Genomic DNA, 17,650 nt, shown 5'->3' with positions numbered 1-17,650 from the left:
AAGGGAATCTTAATCATCTAACCCTCCAGAAATCAGATCTTTTTTTTGAGCTCTCTGTCCAGCTCTATGCTGTGCATGCTAATAGCCTGAGGTCTGGAAAACCTGCAGCCCCAGTATCTGTCCAGAGTGATCCTGCAGTCAAAGTGTTGGTATGGATTTGAGAGACCAAGGGAATAACGTGACACACAAACTAAAATTTTCTATTTTGTATGAAACAACTAGAATGAACGTACTGCTTAAGTGGCAGGATTTGAAATTGAGATTTTAGGTCAGGGACCATATTCTCTAAAGATCTCTCTTGTTTAATAAAAGGAACTAATGGATAGATCTTTCCAAACCTTTCAAGCACTGTCTGCAGTGACAGGGAGTGGCTTTCTGCCTCCTCTGCTATATACTTTGTGTAGAGAGCAGAGTGAGAACAGACCTCTCTGAACAAGTATCACAATTTTGAATCTACATTCACTTTGCATAAGTCTCATTCACTTTGTTAAGCTAAAAAGCCAAGAAAATCATCTCTCTGATTTACTTATTTTATAGGAACTGGCCAGAAGAGGTTCTACCTAGTACTTCAAACAAAAGCTTTCTGTGCCCTTTGAACAGAGGAGTAAGAATCTTTTTTTCTTGTTTCATGACTAAAATAAAATCTGAAAAAAAAATGAAAGCAAGGATCATGCTGTGAAAATAGAAATTTATATTCTCTTATTTTCAGCTGCACTTTTAAGTACAAAATAAACCACATCTCTAAAATTTTATATGCAGTGTATAAATAACCTGCCTTCTGGTGCAAAGAGTATAAACATCTGATTTGCAGCAAGGAAGGACTACACAGAAAAGGATCTTAACTGAGCTAAAAAGATTATGCTTTGCTCTATTCATTGATTAACAAGATCTCTACCTCACTGAATATCCAAATCTTACATAGAATATAAAACCTTTCTTTAATGAGTATGATCCCTGTACAAGTATTAGCTGGAATGATACCATGAAATCAGACCCTGGAGAAAAAGAATGACTGAATGCCTGAGTCACTGATTTGAGACACATTGAATATATTAGGACACGTTATCTGTACTGATGACTGAGAATTCCTGGTATACCCTCAGTTTAACGTGTCAGGTAATTGCACCCATGCCTTCCCAGGCTAGGCACTGCAGAGGATACTAGTATTAGGTTATGACATATTAACAGCAACTTAATATTGAACGTGGGAACTTACTCAACATAATAAGTGCCATAAATGGGATCATCAATTTTCTCCCAGCCATATGGAAGCTCTGAAAAACAAAGAGTTATCTCTTTCAGTAAATGCAGTAAAGAATGCTAAGATTTCTAATAATGAAATTGTGGATCTTTGCTGGGTGTTGAGGGAAATAACTTGATCGTGAAATTAGATGCAGCGACCAAAGCAAATGTCAAATCTTGAACATACACCATGGCAGCCACAAGTAGTAGTAACTTGAAAATTGGCATGCAAACACAGATCTCGGTCTCTAGAACAACATATTTTAGTTGTACTACTTTATTGTACCAACAGCTCTGCCAGCCAACAACTGTAGCACATCTTGTATGACATCACTGCTGGAGGAAGTGAGGGCATTCTGTTTTCCCAAATAGGTACACACACACAAAAAAAAAGTACTTTGATTTTTGGGCTTTTTTCTTTGCTAGGAATCCTGGAAAAGTTGGTCAAGAAGGAACGAAAAGCGTTTGCCTCCTGCCATGTAAGTACAGTAAGTGTACCTAAATGTTCCTGAGAAGTTTGTACTATTTGTCTCACTGTGATGAGAACCACAGCCACCAAAGGTATTCTGTTCCAAAGCTTAGTTATACATCAGGGACACAGAGGTACATAGTAGTACATGGAAGTGCAAACCAAAATAAGATATTACAGCTTCTTCTGGCCTAATTACATTTGGCAGAAATAGAGATCCCTAAAATATTCCAGTATTAACAATTAAAATGTTAAATACATTAATTTAATGATCTCCAAAATCAAGCTGTGTTCATGTACAAGCAAACCGTCATGTATATATTCATGTTAATCCATACATATTTTATTATCACTCACACTGAATGCTTAAGAAAATATTATACTGCCAACAGAACTTCATCTTGTGTTTAAAAGGCACCAGACAGATGTGACAAGTATCTCAGTTGACACAGAGTAAAAACCTCAGTGCCAGATGTGATGACTTTGATGGAGGAGACTCACAAAAGGATGGCCATTCCCATGCTGCGCAGGTATCAATTTCTGTGCAGTTAAAGACTACGGCACAATATATGGGGAGTGGTACTGACATTCTGTAAGGAAATTTGATTTTAGAATTCCTTATCTTGGATTTTTTTTCCTTTTCAAACTCAGTTGCACTTTTCGAGTAGCTTTTCGGAGACAATAAGTACTGAACTAGACAGAGCAGAACTGATGTAGTTCATACTGAACACTGTCATTAAACTGGCAATAAAGAAGTACTCCTGGATGATTTGAGCTTCTTGGTTTTTTTTAGTGACAATGTGAATAGACAATTATTGATGTGCTCTAAAAGGCAAATAGGAAAAGTAAAACCTGACTGGCAATAGGGAGATTAAAGAGTTAAGAAACAATTTTAAGAAATCATCTCAGCTTGTTACTTCTCATTGCAATGCCTCTGTAATAGCTGATCCTTTCTTGAATGAACCTGCTTAGATGGCTGTGGTCCTCGTGTCACATTGCCCTCAGAGGATGTTCCTGTTCAGCCTATTCCAATACTGCAATGAAGGGTACAACCTTCTGCCAGAGACTGGAAGGTAAGGAACTCCATGTTACTTTTTTTATAATGGAAAGCTCAAGGACTTCCTTAATGTTGATACTCAATTTTTCCTATAATTCTTACAATATTGTTAGCTTTGAAATCTTCACGAGTCCGCACTCTAAACTGCTTTTGTCGGAGCTATTTTGTTATTGTCACTTCATAGGAATAAATGTAGCATAAGGTATTTAAGCAGGTCATAGAATCACAGAACGGTTGAGGTTGGAAGAGTCCTTTGGAGATTGTCTAGCCCAACCTCTCTGCTCAAAGCAGGGTCACCTAGACCAGGTTGCTCAGTACAATCTCCAGTCAGCTTTTGAATATCTCCAAGGACGGAGACTCCACAACCTCTCTGGGCAACTTCTTCAAATGTTTGATCATCCACAGGGTGAAGAAGTTTTTTCTTATGTTTAAACAGAATTTCCTGTATTTCAATTTGTACCTTGTGTCCTGTCACATGGAAAAGAGCCTGGTTCTGTCTTCCTTGCACTCTCCCTTCAGGTATTTATTTAGATTGATAAGATCCCCCCTGAGCCTTCTGTCCAGCCCAAACAATCCAAGCTCTCTCAGCCTTTTCTTACAGGAGAGGTATTGTAGTCCCTTAATCATCTTAATGGCCCTTCACTGGACTGTCTCTCTTGTACTGGGGAGCCTAGAACTGGATCCAGAACTCCAGCTGTGCCTCATCGGTGCTGAGTGAGGGGAAGGATCATCTCCCTTGATCTGCTGGCAATGCTCTACCAACTAGAGCCCAGGAGGCTGTTGGCCTGCGTTGTTGTGAGGGCATGTCACTGGCTCATTGCCAAGTCACCAAGCATTAGAAAGCCCTGGTGTTGCTCTTTCCAGACCTGCCCAGAACTTCAGAAAAATCTGTAGGAGATTCACCCTACGATGGTTCCTGCAAAGTCCTCTATATCTTGAGACAAGACTGTGGGATGTAATGCATAAATATTCAAAAAGAAACCAGCTGATGTACAAATTCTGTACTGCCCCTACAGTAAATTTCATTCCCAATGCATGCATGATAAATAAGGGTCCTCTTAACAATTTGCTATGAAAAAATGATGCTTTTACATAACCCTATGACACAGAATAAACATAAAGTATTAGTTTAAATACAGTAGGTACATCTTATTTTCACGTAACCTTGCAAGGTTTTCTTCACCTAATTAACTTCATGTTGCTTTCATATCTGGCCATCTAATATTACATTCCCTTTGAAAAAAGTGAGGCAGGTACCGGTAAACCTGTACATACCTAAAAATACACATAAACATGCACAGACACACACACACAAATGTGTGCATAGGTCCCTTTCCCAAAGTGTATTAGTAGATGGAGTTTTTTCCAACTACAAAATTAAAAAAATAAGGTAGATGTTTTGCCCAAATTTAAAAGTAGGTATCTCTCTGTAAATATATACACTTTAAAGTGTATAGAGGTAGAGGACATATTTTATATATTTATGAAAATCTGAAAAGATCTGAGGATTTACTATTAACCTATTGGCCTATTTTTGCCTAAAGTAATGATGTATAACTGTATTTATGACCTAGCACAACTATTGAGAAGGCAAATGGCAAATCCAATTTTCTAGTGTAAAAGTCTGTAAAAATTTAATGAATTGGACATATTATGGAGAACCCACTTTTCAAGGCATGGATTGAACCACTGATTATCTAACATTATAAAATAGTCATGGGTTCAGAAGAAAGGAAATAAAAAATTACCTTCATATACTATAATAGATATAAACTCCATGTAAGGCTATGCTCTATTTTCATTTTTCCATTTGAGATGCAGCCTGTAAGCTATGTTTAGTTAAAATTCCATGTTGACCAGTAAAATGGAACTGCTGGAGCACAAACGCCAAGCCCCCTACTCCCCCCTAAAGTATGGCAGAGAAGGTTAGTGGAGTGTAGTTTACTACAGAGCTTCTGTAACATTTGCCTTCAGGAGCACTGTGATTATTTTTCATTACATTAAATGAAGTCTATTCCATTTTTCACTATTGAAATGAAAGATTACAGGACAGAGATACTTTAGTGCTTCATCAAATAGGAAGCTAAGCATTTGCCAAGTTAGGGGTGAGGGCATTACAATTTTTCTTTTTCATTTCACTGTGCCCCGTGATGATCATTAGGGATGAGAGTGAACAGTAAACATTTATAAAAGAGAATTGTTATAAAACACTTGTAAAGGAGATTACTGTTGGCCACCATGATTTGAATTGGGAAGGGCACTATAAATTATAGCATTCTCTGATATTCATTTGGTAGCACTAGCATGCTAGTTCATGTATAATTTCTGCAACCAGCGGTTTCATGGTTACTATGCTATATGTGAAGTCTTCATTTTCATGAGTTCAACACTTCTACCATTCATGTCTTTCAATTCTATTGACTGCAGGAGGATTTCTGTGCACAGAATAAAAAAAAATTTCTATCTATTATTTTCAGTCTTCAATATCTGAAATTACATTCCCACAGATCTCCTCCTATCATCCAGTGGAGGGTCTGTTCAGGAATATTTGTAAAATCACCATTTAAAAATCAGTAATTGTGCAGCATTTGGCACTGCTGATACCACAAGAGGATGGAAAGGTGTTGGATAATCTGAATAGTACGTATATGTATGCTCCAGTTTTCACATTTCATGCTTTATTCCTTACCAGAGAAGCAGCATATAGCTAACACTGCAGCAGTCATCCAAAAAAAAAAAAAAAATTCAAAAAGGCACAGCTGATACTCAGACACTTTGCTCAGTATGCATCTGGGTAAGCTTTTAAATGCAGAAGGAGCTGCATTTATAAAAGTTAAATGCCCAAGAGTAAAAAGGGCCCTTGTATTTTCAAAGAAAGAAAGAAAGAAAGAAGGAAAAAAAGAAGGAAAAAAAGAAAGGAAAGATTAATGTAAATTCAAGCAGGTCAACTTCATAATCAACGGTAGTGCCTTCTCATCACAGCCTGCTTATGCTAATGGTCCAGATGCTCTTATTCTGCCTTCTGAAAGCTGTTGTGTTTCAGAATGATTTTTGATGGTGCCACTTAACCTTCTCTGGTGATGGAGAAAGGAGTACATTTTGGATCTCAGTGTGCCAAGATGAAAAAACATATTACCAAACCCAAAGATTAATTTTTCTGAAGTTTATGGAGTACTAACTGTGTTAAACAGAGTCATAAAAACCTCTCAAGGTTTCAGAATAACAGCCAGCATTGTGTCACTACCCTACTGACAGGCTGGGAAGAAAGATGAGAGCACGCTTCTTGAATCAGCTGCAATCAAAATATTTGTATAGTGCAAAAGAATATAGTATGAGAGAGAAAAAGAAAATATAATGCCTGCTGTTACTGAAAATGCTGTCAATAAGAATGTGGAAGCTGTGGAAGTCGGCATGAGCTTGGTTCACCTGCCTTGTTAACACCCAGACACAGGTCAGGAATCCTTTTCTAACCTATGTATGCGACTTTTCAGAAAAATATTGTATCTTTCCACTCAACAGCCTGTGTTTGTTTTATCTCTTGCTTTCTCTCTTCTCTTTTCTTTCTCCCAGTTTCAAATTCAGTTTTGCCTTTTCAAATCCGTTACCTACTACAGAGGGTATCAAATGAGCTGGGTTAAAAGTTACAAAATACCACCCAGCTCCACAGTCCACTGCAGTTGCACACTGTTTCATTTTCCTTAAGAGATACAGTCTTAGCAAATATCTATCTGCAATTCTAAATCAGTTGTCCTCACTGCATAGCTTACACAGAAAACGTTGCCTGCAATACCCTAAGGCACAGTGCACAGATTACCAAGGAGTAGATGCTGCTCCTGGCATGCTGTGCTGCTCCCTCAGGAGCAGAGGGCTGGAGATGTCCGGTTGGAATGCTCGTTAGCGCGTGTCCGCATTGCCCAGCTGATACGTGAAACAGATACAGTAGTTACGCTACTGTTCCTGGAACCTTCTGCTACAGTTTGCCATAAGAAAAGAGAGGCTAACATTAATCACTGAAAGTCAGTATTTGACCTACTATCCACACACCTTCTGCTAGGTCACCCATCTGCATAACATCTGGGAGCTCCAAAAAACAATGAAAAAATCAGCGGGTATGTGCCATGGTAAAATCCTTTACACTGCCTCAACAGGTTCCTCCTCTTAGCCATGTCTCAAATGTCATGGCCTAAGGTGGAAAATGCAATTACTAACATGGACTTCTCTATGCTAGTGTACAAATCAGAAGCTGCAGGAGAAAACAAATTAGATTAAAAAAATCAGAAGTTGAATTGTTCACTGTCTCCGTGAAAATAACAGCAAAGGCAAGATGGACAACCCCACCTCCATAGCAAAACCAAATTCGCTCTTCCTATCATGGAAGGCCTGGAAAAGTTAGGGAATGTACCAACTCCAAGCCAAGCCACAGAATCATAGAATCATAGAATTATTTGGGTTGGAAAAGACCCATGTAAGCTTAATTTCAATTAAACTTCTCCAAGTGCCATTCTCATAGCAGTAAGTTTCACAAAAGTCATGACTGTTTATGTTCTGTCTGTAATCACAAACCATTCATGTGTGATTTATTCTCATGAATAAAATGACATTATGCATATTTTCTTCTTGAACAATGGAAACAAATGTCTAAGTAATATTCACATCTGATAAATGCATCTTCTTCCTTCTGTGCAGCTTACTGTGACATGCAACATCCTTAATTGTGCAGAAAGTAGATTGCTAAATATTACTATCAATTCAATAATATTTTCTCCCAGCATTGTTACCAAGTGAAATATTGCCAACAGTAGGGATATTTTTCACATTAGGTGTACTTGATCCCTCTGACATGCAGAGCTGTGTAACATCAAATCAAGATTTGCATTAATACAATGAAAAAGTACCAACTGAATTACTGAGTTTTAACTATCAAAAGAGTTCATAAAGGGCTTGTTAGCTATTAAGTCAAATAAAAATGAAAAAATGCATCTGGAGAGAAATTAGGGGAAAAATACCGTATATGTTGAGAATTTAGTTAGGTTATTGTAGGCAGTGTCCAAGATGATTTCCTTTATAAAGCCTTAGTAAAGAACTCAGTTCTCAATAGTTTACTGGCAAGGGCTGAAGCTGCTCTGAGTACTCTCCATGGACCTTTTAAAGAGAAAGCCTAGAGTTTCTGTTAAAAGATTCCAAGCAAACTACAAAATCCTGCTTTCAGTGTATTTAGAAAGAATAGATTTAAGGAAAGCAGAAATACTCACTGAAAAACATTTATTATTAAAACTTTAATTTTTTTATCAAATCATATTATCTTTTTGTCTTGTTCTCTATCCTAATTCCTGTGTTATTTGTATTGGGTACTTGGTTTACATTATAGAGTGTCTGGGGAGAGAGAAGCTTGTTGGTCTCACAATTTCCACTAAAGTGACTTGTGTGTTGCTGGGGAAATAGAGACTGCTAGGAAACACTGAAACATCTCATTTTTAAGCTACTAGTTCTTGCCCAGGAGAGTGGATATAAGTGCATCAGGTTTCCATGGACTAATTAAAGAGTTATGCTCCTTACCTTCCAAGAACAGTTTGGAATAATTTCTGAATTCTATGTTAATTACGCATTATCTCATTTTTACTATAACAAAGGGTACATCTAAACAGAGTCACTGAAACCCTTGTCCTCACAGCTCCTAGCTTTAAGCTAGCTAATGTGGGCACTGCCAGGAGTGAAGTCACTTCAGGATGAATATGAGTGCAGAATGTGAACCTGCCGGAGAAACTCAGCACGTGCCTCGGTGGTTACTCACATGCATGCCGAGGAGCTGCAATGGCATTGCTGGATGGTTTGAAGTTCAGACATGCACATAAAAGAGACTGTCACAGGCACTCTCATTTTACCAGCAGAAGAAGACCCCCAAGTACATCAACTGCATGCCGTATTATCAATTTGTATTCATAGAATCATAGAATCATAGAATCGTTTAGGTTGGAAAAGACCTTTAAGATCATCCAGTCCAACCATTAACCTACACTACCAAGTCTACTCTAAGCCAATCAAGGGTAGACTAGACTAAACCATGTCCCGAAGTGCCACATCTACCTGTCTTTTGAACACATTCCTGAAGTTCAGCAGATTTGCTGCATGCCACGTACAGTTCCAATGCGGAAGATTCTGCCTTTGAAACTGGTTTTATTAAACCAGCTTTTTTTAATGCTATATTCTTTAGACTTTGAAGAAAACAGACTGAAAAGAAACATTCTTTTTGATCTTTTGGATGTTCAAATCTTTCAGTGCTTGTACCTTATTACTGACTGTTTCAATTCAGCCTTGTTACAAAACAGTGTTTTCTACCTAATAACTGCCTGATCTCATGAAGTTAGGCTTTTCTTCTTCTATTTGCTTTTCAGTCTTTTTATTTATTTATATGATTTCCTTTGCTGCTAAATGTTTAACAACATGCCCTGTGAATTTATGGAGTTATTGACTTTACTGTTATTATATAACCTAAAACCTGCAGTTTGGCTAATGACCTAAAAAGCCCCATAAAAGTATGTAGCTACTAACAGTGCAGGCTAGACTTCATGGGAGGCAGCTAAGTATTTTATTACTAGCATCTCAAATTTATACATAGGCTTCAACATACTTTAGCTAGCCTTCACCTCTTAACATCTGGTGCAGTAAAGGAAAAAAGCCTATTATTCTGTAACAAACCCAAATGACACATTTTAATGTTATTTTCAGTGCCAAACTTTACTAAAGGGGAAACAGGGTTACCCTCAGCCTCTCCTCACAGGGAAGTGCTCCTGCCCCTGACCATCTTGGTGGCCTTCTGCTGAACTCAGTCCTGTGTGTCAATCCATCAATGGCAGCCCTGCCTTTGACCATGTTGACTGGTCCCCCTGGGGTCGCCTGCAAAGCTGACTTTGTTGCCTCCTTCAGAATGTACATAAAGATGTCAAAACAGGACAGACTCTGCTATATAGTTAGTGATAGGATGAGAGGAAATGGGCTTAAGCTGCGCCAGGGGAGGTTTAGACTGGAAATTAGGAAAAATTTCTTTACAGAAAGGGTGGTCAAGAATTGGAACAGGCTGCCCAGAGAGGTGGTGGAATCACCATCCCTGGAGGTGTTCAAAAAACGGGTAGATGTGGCACTTCGGGACATGGTTTAGTCTAGTCTACCCTTGATTGGCTTAGAGTAGACTTGGTAGTGTAGGTTAATGGTTGGACTGGATGATCTTAAAGGTCTTTTCCCACCTAAATGATTCTATGATTCTACGATTCTACAAACCCCTGCAATACTCCTCGTGCATAGGCATTCAGGTATAGCCACTACCCTCTGAGCCCCACCACACAAACAGTTATTTACCTGTGAAGTTCTCCATCCCTCCATATTTTTAATGCCCTAAGTGTGATGCACAAACATTGTGGGAGACAGTGCAAAAAATCTTACAAAAGTCAAGGTAAATGACATCCGCCATTTTTGCTTTATCTACAAATCCAGTCATTTTAGCATAGCAATCAGGTTGGTCAGGCATGATTTACACTGGGTAAATACACACTGGCTGTTCCCAGTCACCACCCTCTCCTTTGGGTCCCCAGAAACATGTTCCTAGAGGGCTCACTTCATGATTTTGCCAGGGACGTCTGCCACAGCATCTTGAACTTCACTGCTTCATGGTCAGTATAGCCAGAGCTGCCATCAATTATCACATCTCCCGCTAGTTCTTGCTGTTAGTTCATAGCAGGTCCAGTCGTTCCTCACCCTTCATGGTGGGCCCATCTGGTACATCGAGAATTTATCCCTGAAAACCACCAGAAATCTTGTGGCCTGCTTGTCTCCTGCTTTGCTCGCCATCTAGAAGATGTCAGGGAGTTTAAAGCCCCCCATGAAACACAGAATTTGTGATTAGAGACTTCCTTGAGTTGTTTAAAGAAGGCTCCATCTAATTCCTTACCCTGATCAGGGGGTCTGTAAAAACAACCCACCACCAAGTCTTCCACACCAGCCTCTCCTCTGATCTTGACCCACAGACTCTCCACCAGCCAGCTGTCCATCCCACAGGAGAGCTCTGTACATTCATGCTGTTCCTCCACACAGAGGACAACCCCTTTTCTTCATCTCCCCTAACCGTCTTTCCTGGCCAAACAGGTTATTTTACCTTGGTTTTGACTGATTTTTAAAATAACAACACTAAAGTTTAATTAAAATTTCCATCACCATTAGAAAACATTTGCTTCATGTCTTCATTTGTCTCACTGGGCCTTGAGAGTCTCAAGTCAATGTTTCAAAATAAAGCACACGGCATGGTGTTTTCTCAGATTTTTTTTTGCTTTTCTGCCTTGTTATTACACCAAATGGCAGTTACTTGATTTTATGTGACAGGCCAGTGAGGCAAATGGATAGACATATTATAAAAAGAGATGGGAAAATGAAGCATCTATAGTGATCATGGAAAAAAAAAAAAAAAAAAAAAAAACCAAACCAGCCAAGAACTTCTTTGTGTGCTTACAATGAACTGATTATCTGTGGGTGGTCCACAAATAAAAACCTATTCTGCACAGACTGTAAAATTGCATAGGTATGTTTCTTATTTGTGATGAGTTTCAACTGCCTCAGAAGTATCAGATGTTGGCCTTGGATGGAAATCTCAGAGAAGATTAAATAAACTAGTGCTCTGGTCAAGTACAAGACATCTCACATTTCTATATTTAATTTCCAAATGGCCAATGAAGTTGTATGCAATCAGACAGAAGAATCCTCCTCAAGGTAGTTTCTACATGATCTGTTTCTATGACTACCATGCTTTTTAATAATATGTTTTCACAGTTCTGAACAGTAGCTGGATATATGTAATGCAGATACATTAGTTGTTTAAATAGTATTTGATGAAATAGATAAATCAATACAATTGATGAGGGAGATTATGTTGCACCATGGAAAATTCAAGTTAACACTGAAGCTTCTGAGGCAGAAATTCTTGATTTATATTAGTGAAATTAGATTAGAATCTGGTTTTGTCTCCTCAGTGGCTTCATGGACTTGTCTAGGGTGAGAACTTTAAAAGTCCTATCTTTTATTACTTTTTGCATTGTTACACAATAGATAAAAATCTGCTTTAGTTGCATGTAACTGCTTTCTGAAAGTTCTTGTCATAACTTATTCATCATTATGCATTAGTTATATTTATGAGGACACTCAAATTGAGTCACTCCATACTCTAAACATTATGTTAAAAAATCCCTTGGCATTTGAATGACAAGGAAATATGTATGAATTCAAAAGCTTATTTTTCTTTATTTGAATTGTAATGCCATCTGCCAAAACTCTCTCTCCGTATCGTTCTGTGATGGCATCAGAAAGGAACTGTGCATGAGAAACAGGTTTGTGGGCCTTTGTGAATCTACCAGACACATTATGTTTGCATTTGTAAGGGCACTTTGGAAATGTAGTGTCCAATGAATACAGCAATTTGTGACAATGACAAAATAATCAGGTTTCTAAGTCAATTTTCCTTCAGGAGTTTTAACTGTATGGGATAATAATAAGAGAGTTAAGATCTACCCATGTTTTCTTCATGTTTTAATATTCAGTAATGTTGGCATGTAACTAATATGTTATAGGAAGAGGGAAAAAAAGGAAGGCAAAGTAGTACTTTCACATTCGTAGTCATTATTTTTTATTTTTGTGCTCTGCAATGTCATGAAAAGTGGCAACACACATATTTTCCATTCCCCTTTTCCATCGTCTCTTTATTCTTAGTGTAAAACCTTCCTAAGGGTGAATAGAGTAGTAACCCAAACACTAGAGAGGGAACTAAGAGGGTACTGTGTTAGAGGGATAGGATGGAGGTGGGACAGAGGGATGGAGAAAAACAAAGAGTAGGCTGTGGTTCTTCATGTGTCTTGTTTATTGTTAAGCATCTCCAAAACCCTTCAGGTTCTTTTCCCAAAGAAAAGAGCCTTTTACTTCTCTCAAGAAAACCCAAATCTCCCTCAAAGATGTGGTGGTACAGCCCCTCCCCGCCCTGCTGGGCCATTCTGAGATCCCAGGAAAAGCCCTATTGTGTTGTTATTTTGATCATAACATCTCTGTCCACACCTGGGCTATCTGCTGCCTGAATGGTACATCAGAACCACTCAGCATAAATTGTGGCCTGAATGTAAATTACTGACCAAAGCCAATCATCTCGAGATCCTATAAACAGCGATCCAAGAAGGAGACCTTTTTGAGCTCTCCAGGACCGCAGCGGGCTGTGTGACCCAGTATCTCCCCCTGAGCTGGGATGCCTCTCAGGGTAGATTTTGCAAGGATTGAAGAATTGTCCGTAGATTTTGTGAGGATTGAAGAATTGCCTATAGATTTTGTGAGGATTAAAGGACTGTGCATTGATTTCGCAAGGACTCAAAGAACTGACTTCGTGAGGTTCACCAACCATCCGTTGATAAATGCCAGCACATAAAAGTGAGTAATTCACGAAACTCACAAAAGGGGAAATTTTGATCACAGGTTAACCTCGGTGTGTGCGTGTGTGTATGTGTAATTTGGCTTCATATATATCCCTATATACTATCCCTACTCACATAAACCATTGACCAAGTCTGAGACTAAGATTGGACCTAGCCGCACCTAGACTCCTCTCTAAGAGGAGTTTAGAAAGCAAGGAGGTCTATTCTGAATCTTGAGACTCAACGGGAGGGTCCCCCTTATCCCCTGCACGCACTATCCCTCTGTGTAGCTGAATTCTCCTTTGTGTACTTCCTCCATGCAAGTAATAGAGTGAACCTTGCCATTCTCGAATCTTTAACTGTCTTTTGCTGTCTTGATTATAACCAATTCCATCAAATCGCTGTTTCAAATTGGCTAATGCTTAAGTGTTGCTAAGAATTATACAGCTTAATACTGTTATCTATCTCAAAAATATTAATAAATCTTAAATTGCTGCTACCCAAAGCCGTGTAAAAAAATCTGTATTTGCGACAAATTGGCGTAGTTGTCAGGATCCACAAATCTGTATTTGCAACAAAAGTCAAGCTGCAGTCTATTCCTAATTCTCCCTATACCTAGTATGTTTTTACCAAAAGAACTTGTTCCTCCCCCTGCATCCTTCCTGAGACTCTTTGCTTCCAGCCCCCACTGGTGACACAGCCCCCCTGAATCCTGCTGGGCAGGTGCACCTCTGCTGCTGTACCTAAACCCAAGTCTTTCCCATTCCCAGAACTTCTGAGGGGAATAAGATTATAACGACAACCAAAAGACTGCTGTGGCTACCTCAGAAAAAGCATGTCTACAAGAGTTAATGGAAGAAGAGAGTGCCTGCTCACTTTTTTCATTCATTTGCGGCAATAGCCTATTTGCCTAGGTCAGGGGACTTTCAGGTTACTCAGTCATATGGCTGCCTTTATCATAAGCATCAACCCACTAAATGAGGTATCTGACTTTCACGATACTGCTATACATAATTTTGGAATCAGCAAGTGATCTACTTGAGTTATTCCAACAGAAAGTAACCTTCTTCTCAGTGTATGCCCTTGCTTTGTACCATCTGGTACAGTTTTGATTCCTGCACAGGTATTATGTTAATTAATTATTTAAATTAAATTACTTTTAATTGCGTTTGTACTTAACGGTTGAAGGTAGGTCCTCAAACTGAAGCTGTACCAACTCAGTGGCGTAATAAACAAATCTTCAATTTCAACTCCTCTTTTTCTGTTGGTCTTTTAATTTCTGCTCTTTACTGTTCTCCAGTCTCTTCAGCTCCTTAAATATCAAGGTAACTACAAGTTACAACTACTTTTTTTCTTAAAAAAAAAAAAGAGACCCTCCAGACTGCTTCCCCTACAACTTATCCCAAAAGATGTGTGGTCTACCACATAGTATGGAATAGACCCTACATGGACCCCACAGGAACACCAAACACGACAATTGAACGATCTCTCACTGCAGTATCTCATTTCAGCCCAGCTTTGCCTGAGTCTATTTTATACCTTCCTAATTCCTCTGTAAACCAGCTTAGAAATAATCAGATATAGGCATATAAAGGCATGCCTTTTACAGACTGACCTAGCGATACTTGATTGAAATTTTTTGAAGATTTCTCCTTCTGGCTTGTGAGAACAATTCAGAGTGCTTAGGCTGGGTCACCTCAACGTCAGCACACCCTGTTCAGAAGGCTCAGTGAGAAGGGCAGCAGCATGACCTTACTGACTAGAGCCTCAGTTACTTCAAAAAATACATGCAGGAGGACCTAAAAGAAAATATAAAAACTACTGTTCAACCAAATCTGTCCCTAAATCAGTAGAAAGGAGTCTGAGGATATCAGACAAATAAACTGCAGAAACTGCAAGCAGGAAAAATGGAGAAATTAGGCTGCGGCAACGTGTTTTTTAAGATTGATTTTGTTGTCATTGTCTGTAACTACGCATAGTTGTAATATAACTAGGGAAGAGCAAATAAGCACAGAACAACTTTTAGTGGCTGGTTATATTTCTTTTCATTCATTTGCAGTCTTCATAAAACTTAAACTCTGCTGGCCATCTGCAGACAGAATTCAGAGGATGAGAATTTTATTGAGACTTCTTTACTGGACAGGTGTAGAGACTATAATTATTATCTTGAAGTCAAGTAGAGCTGGAAGAGACTTGATTTTACGTCTCTCTCAGGCACTCCTGACATTGGAGGGTATTGCTTGCTATGTACTGCTGTAAAATGTAATGTTGGGATTACCGTCCTTAACTTTCAGATGCAGCAGAATGAGCTAAATTAAGTTTTTTTGTAATTTATGATATATTCACTGTGTGCACTGATCAATGGCTAGTTGTCTTCCCTTGGTGAACTTTAATTATTTGGAGGAAAATGTTATATGCCTACAGAATGTATGTGCTCAATTCCTAAGTTTGCCTTTTGTGCTGAGCTGCAGTCAGGATTTGTGGATTTAAACTAGTGTCTATTTTCTTCTTTGATATGTAATTAGGTGCTTGCATTTCACAGGCTTGGTTCACATCTGGTTCACTGGTCTGTTCTCACAGAAAAAGATTATTTCTGTATCATGGGAAAAAATAAGCCTCCAATCTTTTATAAAAGTCTTACAAATGTGGAGAATTGAATGCTACATGCATTTTAGGTGCATATTTTTCTCTGCTCCACTGAAGAAGTCAGTTGTGCAACTGCCATGTTTGTAAAATGGTTGGCTCTGAGCACTTGCAACACCTGTGGCAGACACAGCCTCTGCCAGCCTTTTAGTACACACTGAAATGATAAAAATGTGTTAGTTTTCCACTTTGCAGTTGCAGTCCTAATTACACAATGCAGCTGGTGCTGCAGGAAAATCCATGCTGTTTAACAGTAAAGGAATTTAAGTGGAAGAAGTGAAGATGGTGTTACTTTGCAACTGTCTCTTTTTTCTTTTTAATCTCTTTTTTCCTTCTACCATTTAAAAATGAGTAGATTATGAGAAAGGGCAAAGGGACAAGGACAGTCCAAAAGAAGGGTGGAAATGAGTGAGAGAAAGCATCAGTGTGCCAGTGAGGGGAGGAAGATACATTGCACAATGGCTGGGCAAATCTTGCTTGGACTGGCCCTGAAATTGCTCATTTCCCTCCATATCTTACTTCTCTCACCCTTTATTTGTCAATCTCCTCTCTTTTTAAAAATGTTATTTTTTGCTTCCTTTCCTCCTCTTTTTTGAAATGCTTTGAGTCAGTAACAAGCAGGATACATTTTGGTTTCCTAAATGTGATGGAAAACAATGGTATCTCCTGCAAGTTAAAACAGGAACAAGTGCTCATGCAATTTGTACCATACAGCCTAAAGAAGGGACAATGTTTGTGTTTAAAACTTCTAAGTTTGCAGAAGTTGAGTCTGGATATCTGTACCAAGTCTAAAAGAGAATGGGGATTGTATAATATGGTTTCAAGATCATGAGATGGCTGCTCCTTTAAAATACAAAAAACCCTGTGATATGAACATGTAACTCACTAGTGAGTGCTTAGCATGACAAGGATTTTATAAAATTAAAACTCATTTACATGTCAGTCTAAGGTTCTCCTGAGAACATTTGTATTCCCTTGTCTTCCATTAATAAAGGTAATTAATGCCACTCAGTTGTTTTAGGACCACAACTGTCAACAGGGTAAGTACGGGCTGTATCAGGTCTGTCAATTTTACATTGTCCTAAAGAGTCTGAGGTTCACAACACTTAATCATTATTTGCTCAGCTTTCCCGTATGCTGTGCTCTTATGATAAGTATGACAATATGTGCTTACCTCCAAAAAATGGGGACCTCATGAGCAACTGCAATCCTACAAACATCAAAGTCGTTCTCATGTCCTTTCAGAACAGGGCTGTTAAAAGCAGTTGGTGTCAGATAGTATCTCTGAGCTAAACTCTGCCCGCTGTTCGATTTGCAGGTCAGATTTCTGCTGTTCAGATGTTACCAAGGTTCTGAAATAATTTAATAAAGTGAACCAAGACACCAGCTATTCATAGCAATCAATCACCAGAATCCTCATCCAGTTAGTTACAACAGTGAGTGGAAAACCATACTGAAATAGCCAATGAAAGTAATGAAGAGTATTGTATTAGTATCAAAGTCCCTGTAATCTTGAAAAATTCTTAATCAGTTCTCAGTCCTGCCTATTCAAAACAAAATCTGGAGTCTGGAGGCTGTTTTGACCTAAAAATGACAGGCAATAGTATCTTCTTTGCTGAGCAAAAGTAATTCACTGCAACCAGACAAGAATTAACACCATTTCACAGCTCCGACTATGCTTGTATGATGAGACTGATATTCAGCACTGCTCATGTTTCTGTTCTGTTCTCTTTAACGCTTATTCTTATGAAAGTTTTGCCATCTCCCTTCAGGATCTTTCTTTCAACAGTTAATAGCAAGAGCATT

General features: G+C 38.6%; 1 protein-coding gene across 2 annotated transcripts in view; it reads right to left on the bottom strand.

Annotated features, from left to right (window-relative positions):
• MAGI2 (membrane associated guanylate kinase, WW and PDZ domain containing 2) overlaps positions 1–17,650 on the bottom strand; it is a 772,173-nt gene that overhangs the window by 158,231 nt on the left and 596,292 nt on the right. For both annotated transcript variants that reach the window (XM_075708348.1, XM_075708359.1), the window contains exon 7: positions 1,217–1,274. In XM_075708348.1, coding sequence (XP_075564463.1) covers positions 1,217–1,274 — 58 coding nt within the window. The remainder of the gene's footprint in view (positions 1–1,216; positions 1,275–17,650) is intronic.

The sequence above is a fragment of the Pelecanus crispus genome, chromosome 1, assembly GCF_030463565.1.
Source record: "Pelecanus crispus isolate bPelCri1 chromosome 1, bPelCri1.pri, whole genome shotgun sequence".
Lineage (NCBI taxonomy): Eukaryota > Metazoa > Chordata > Aves > Pelecaniformes > Pelecanidae > Pelecanus > Pelecanus crispus.
Note: the sequence above shows the minus strand (reverse complement) of the source record. Positions and strands in the feature narration are given on the sequence as shown.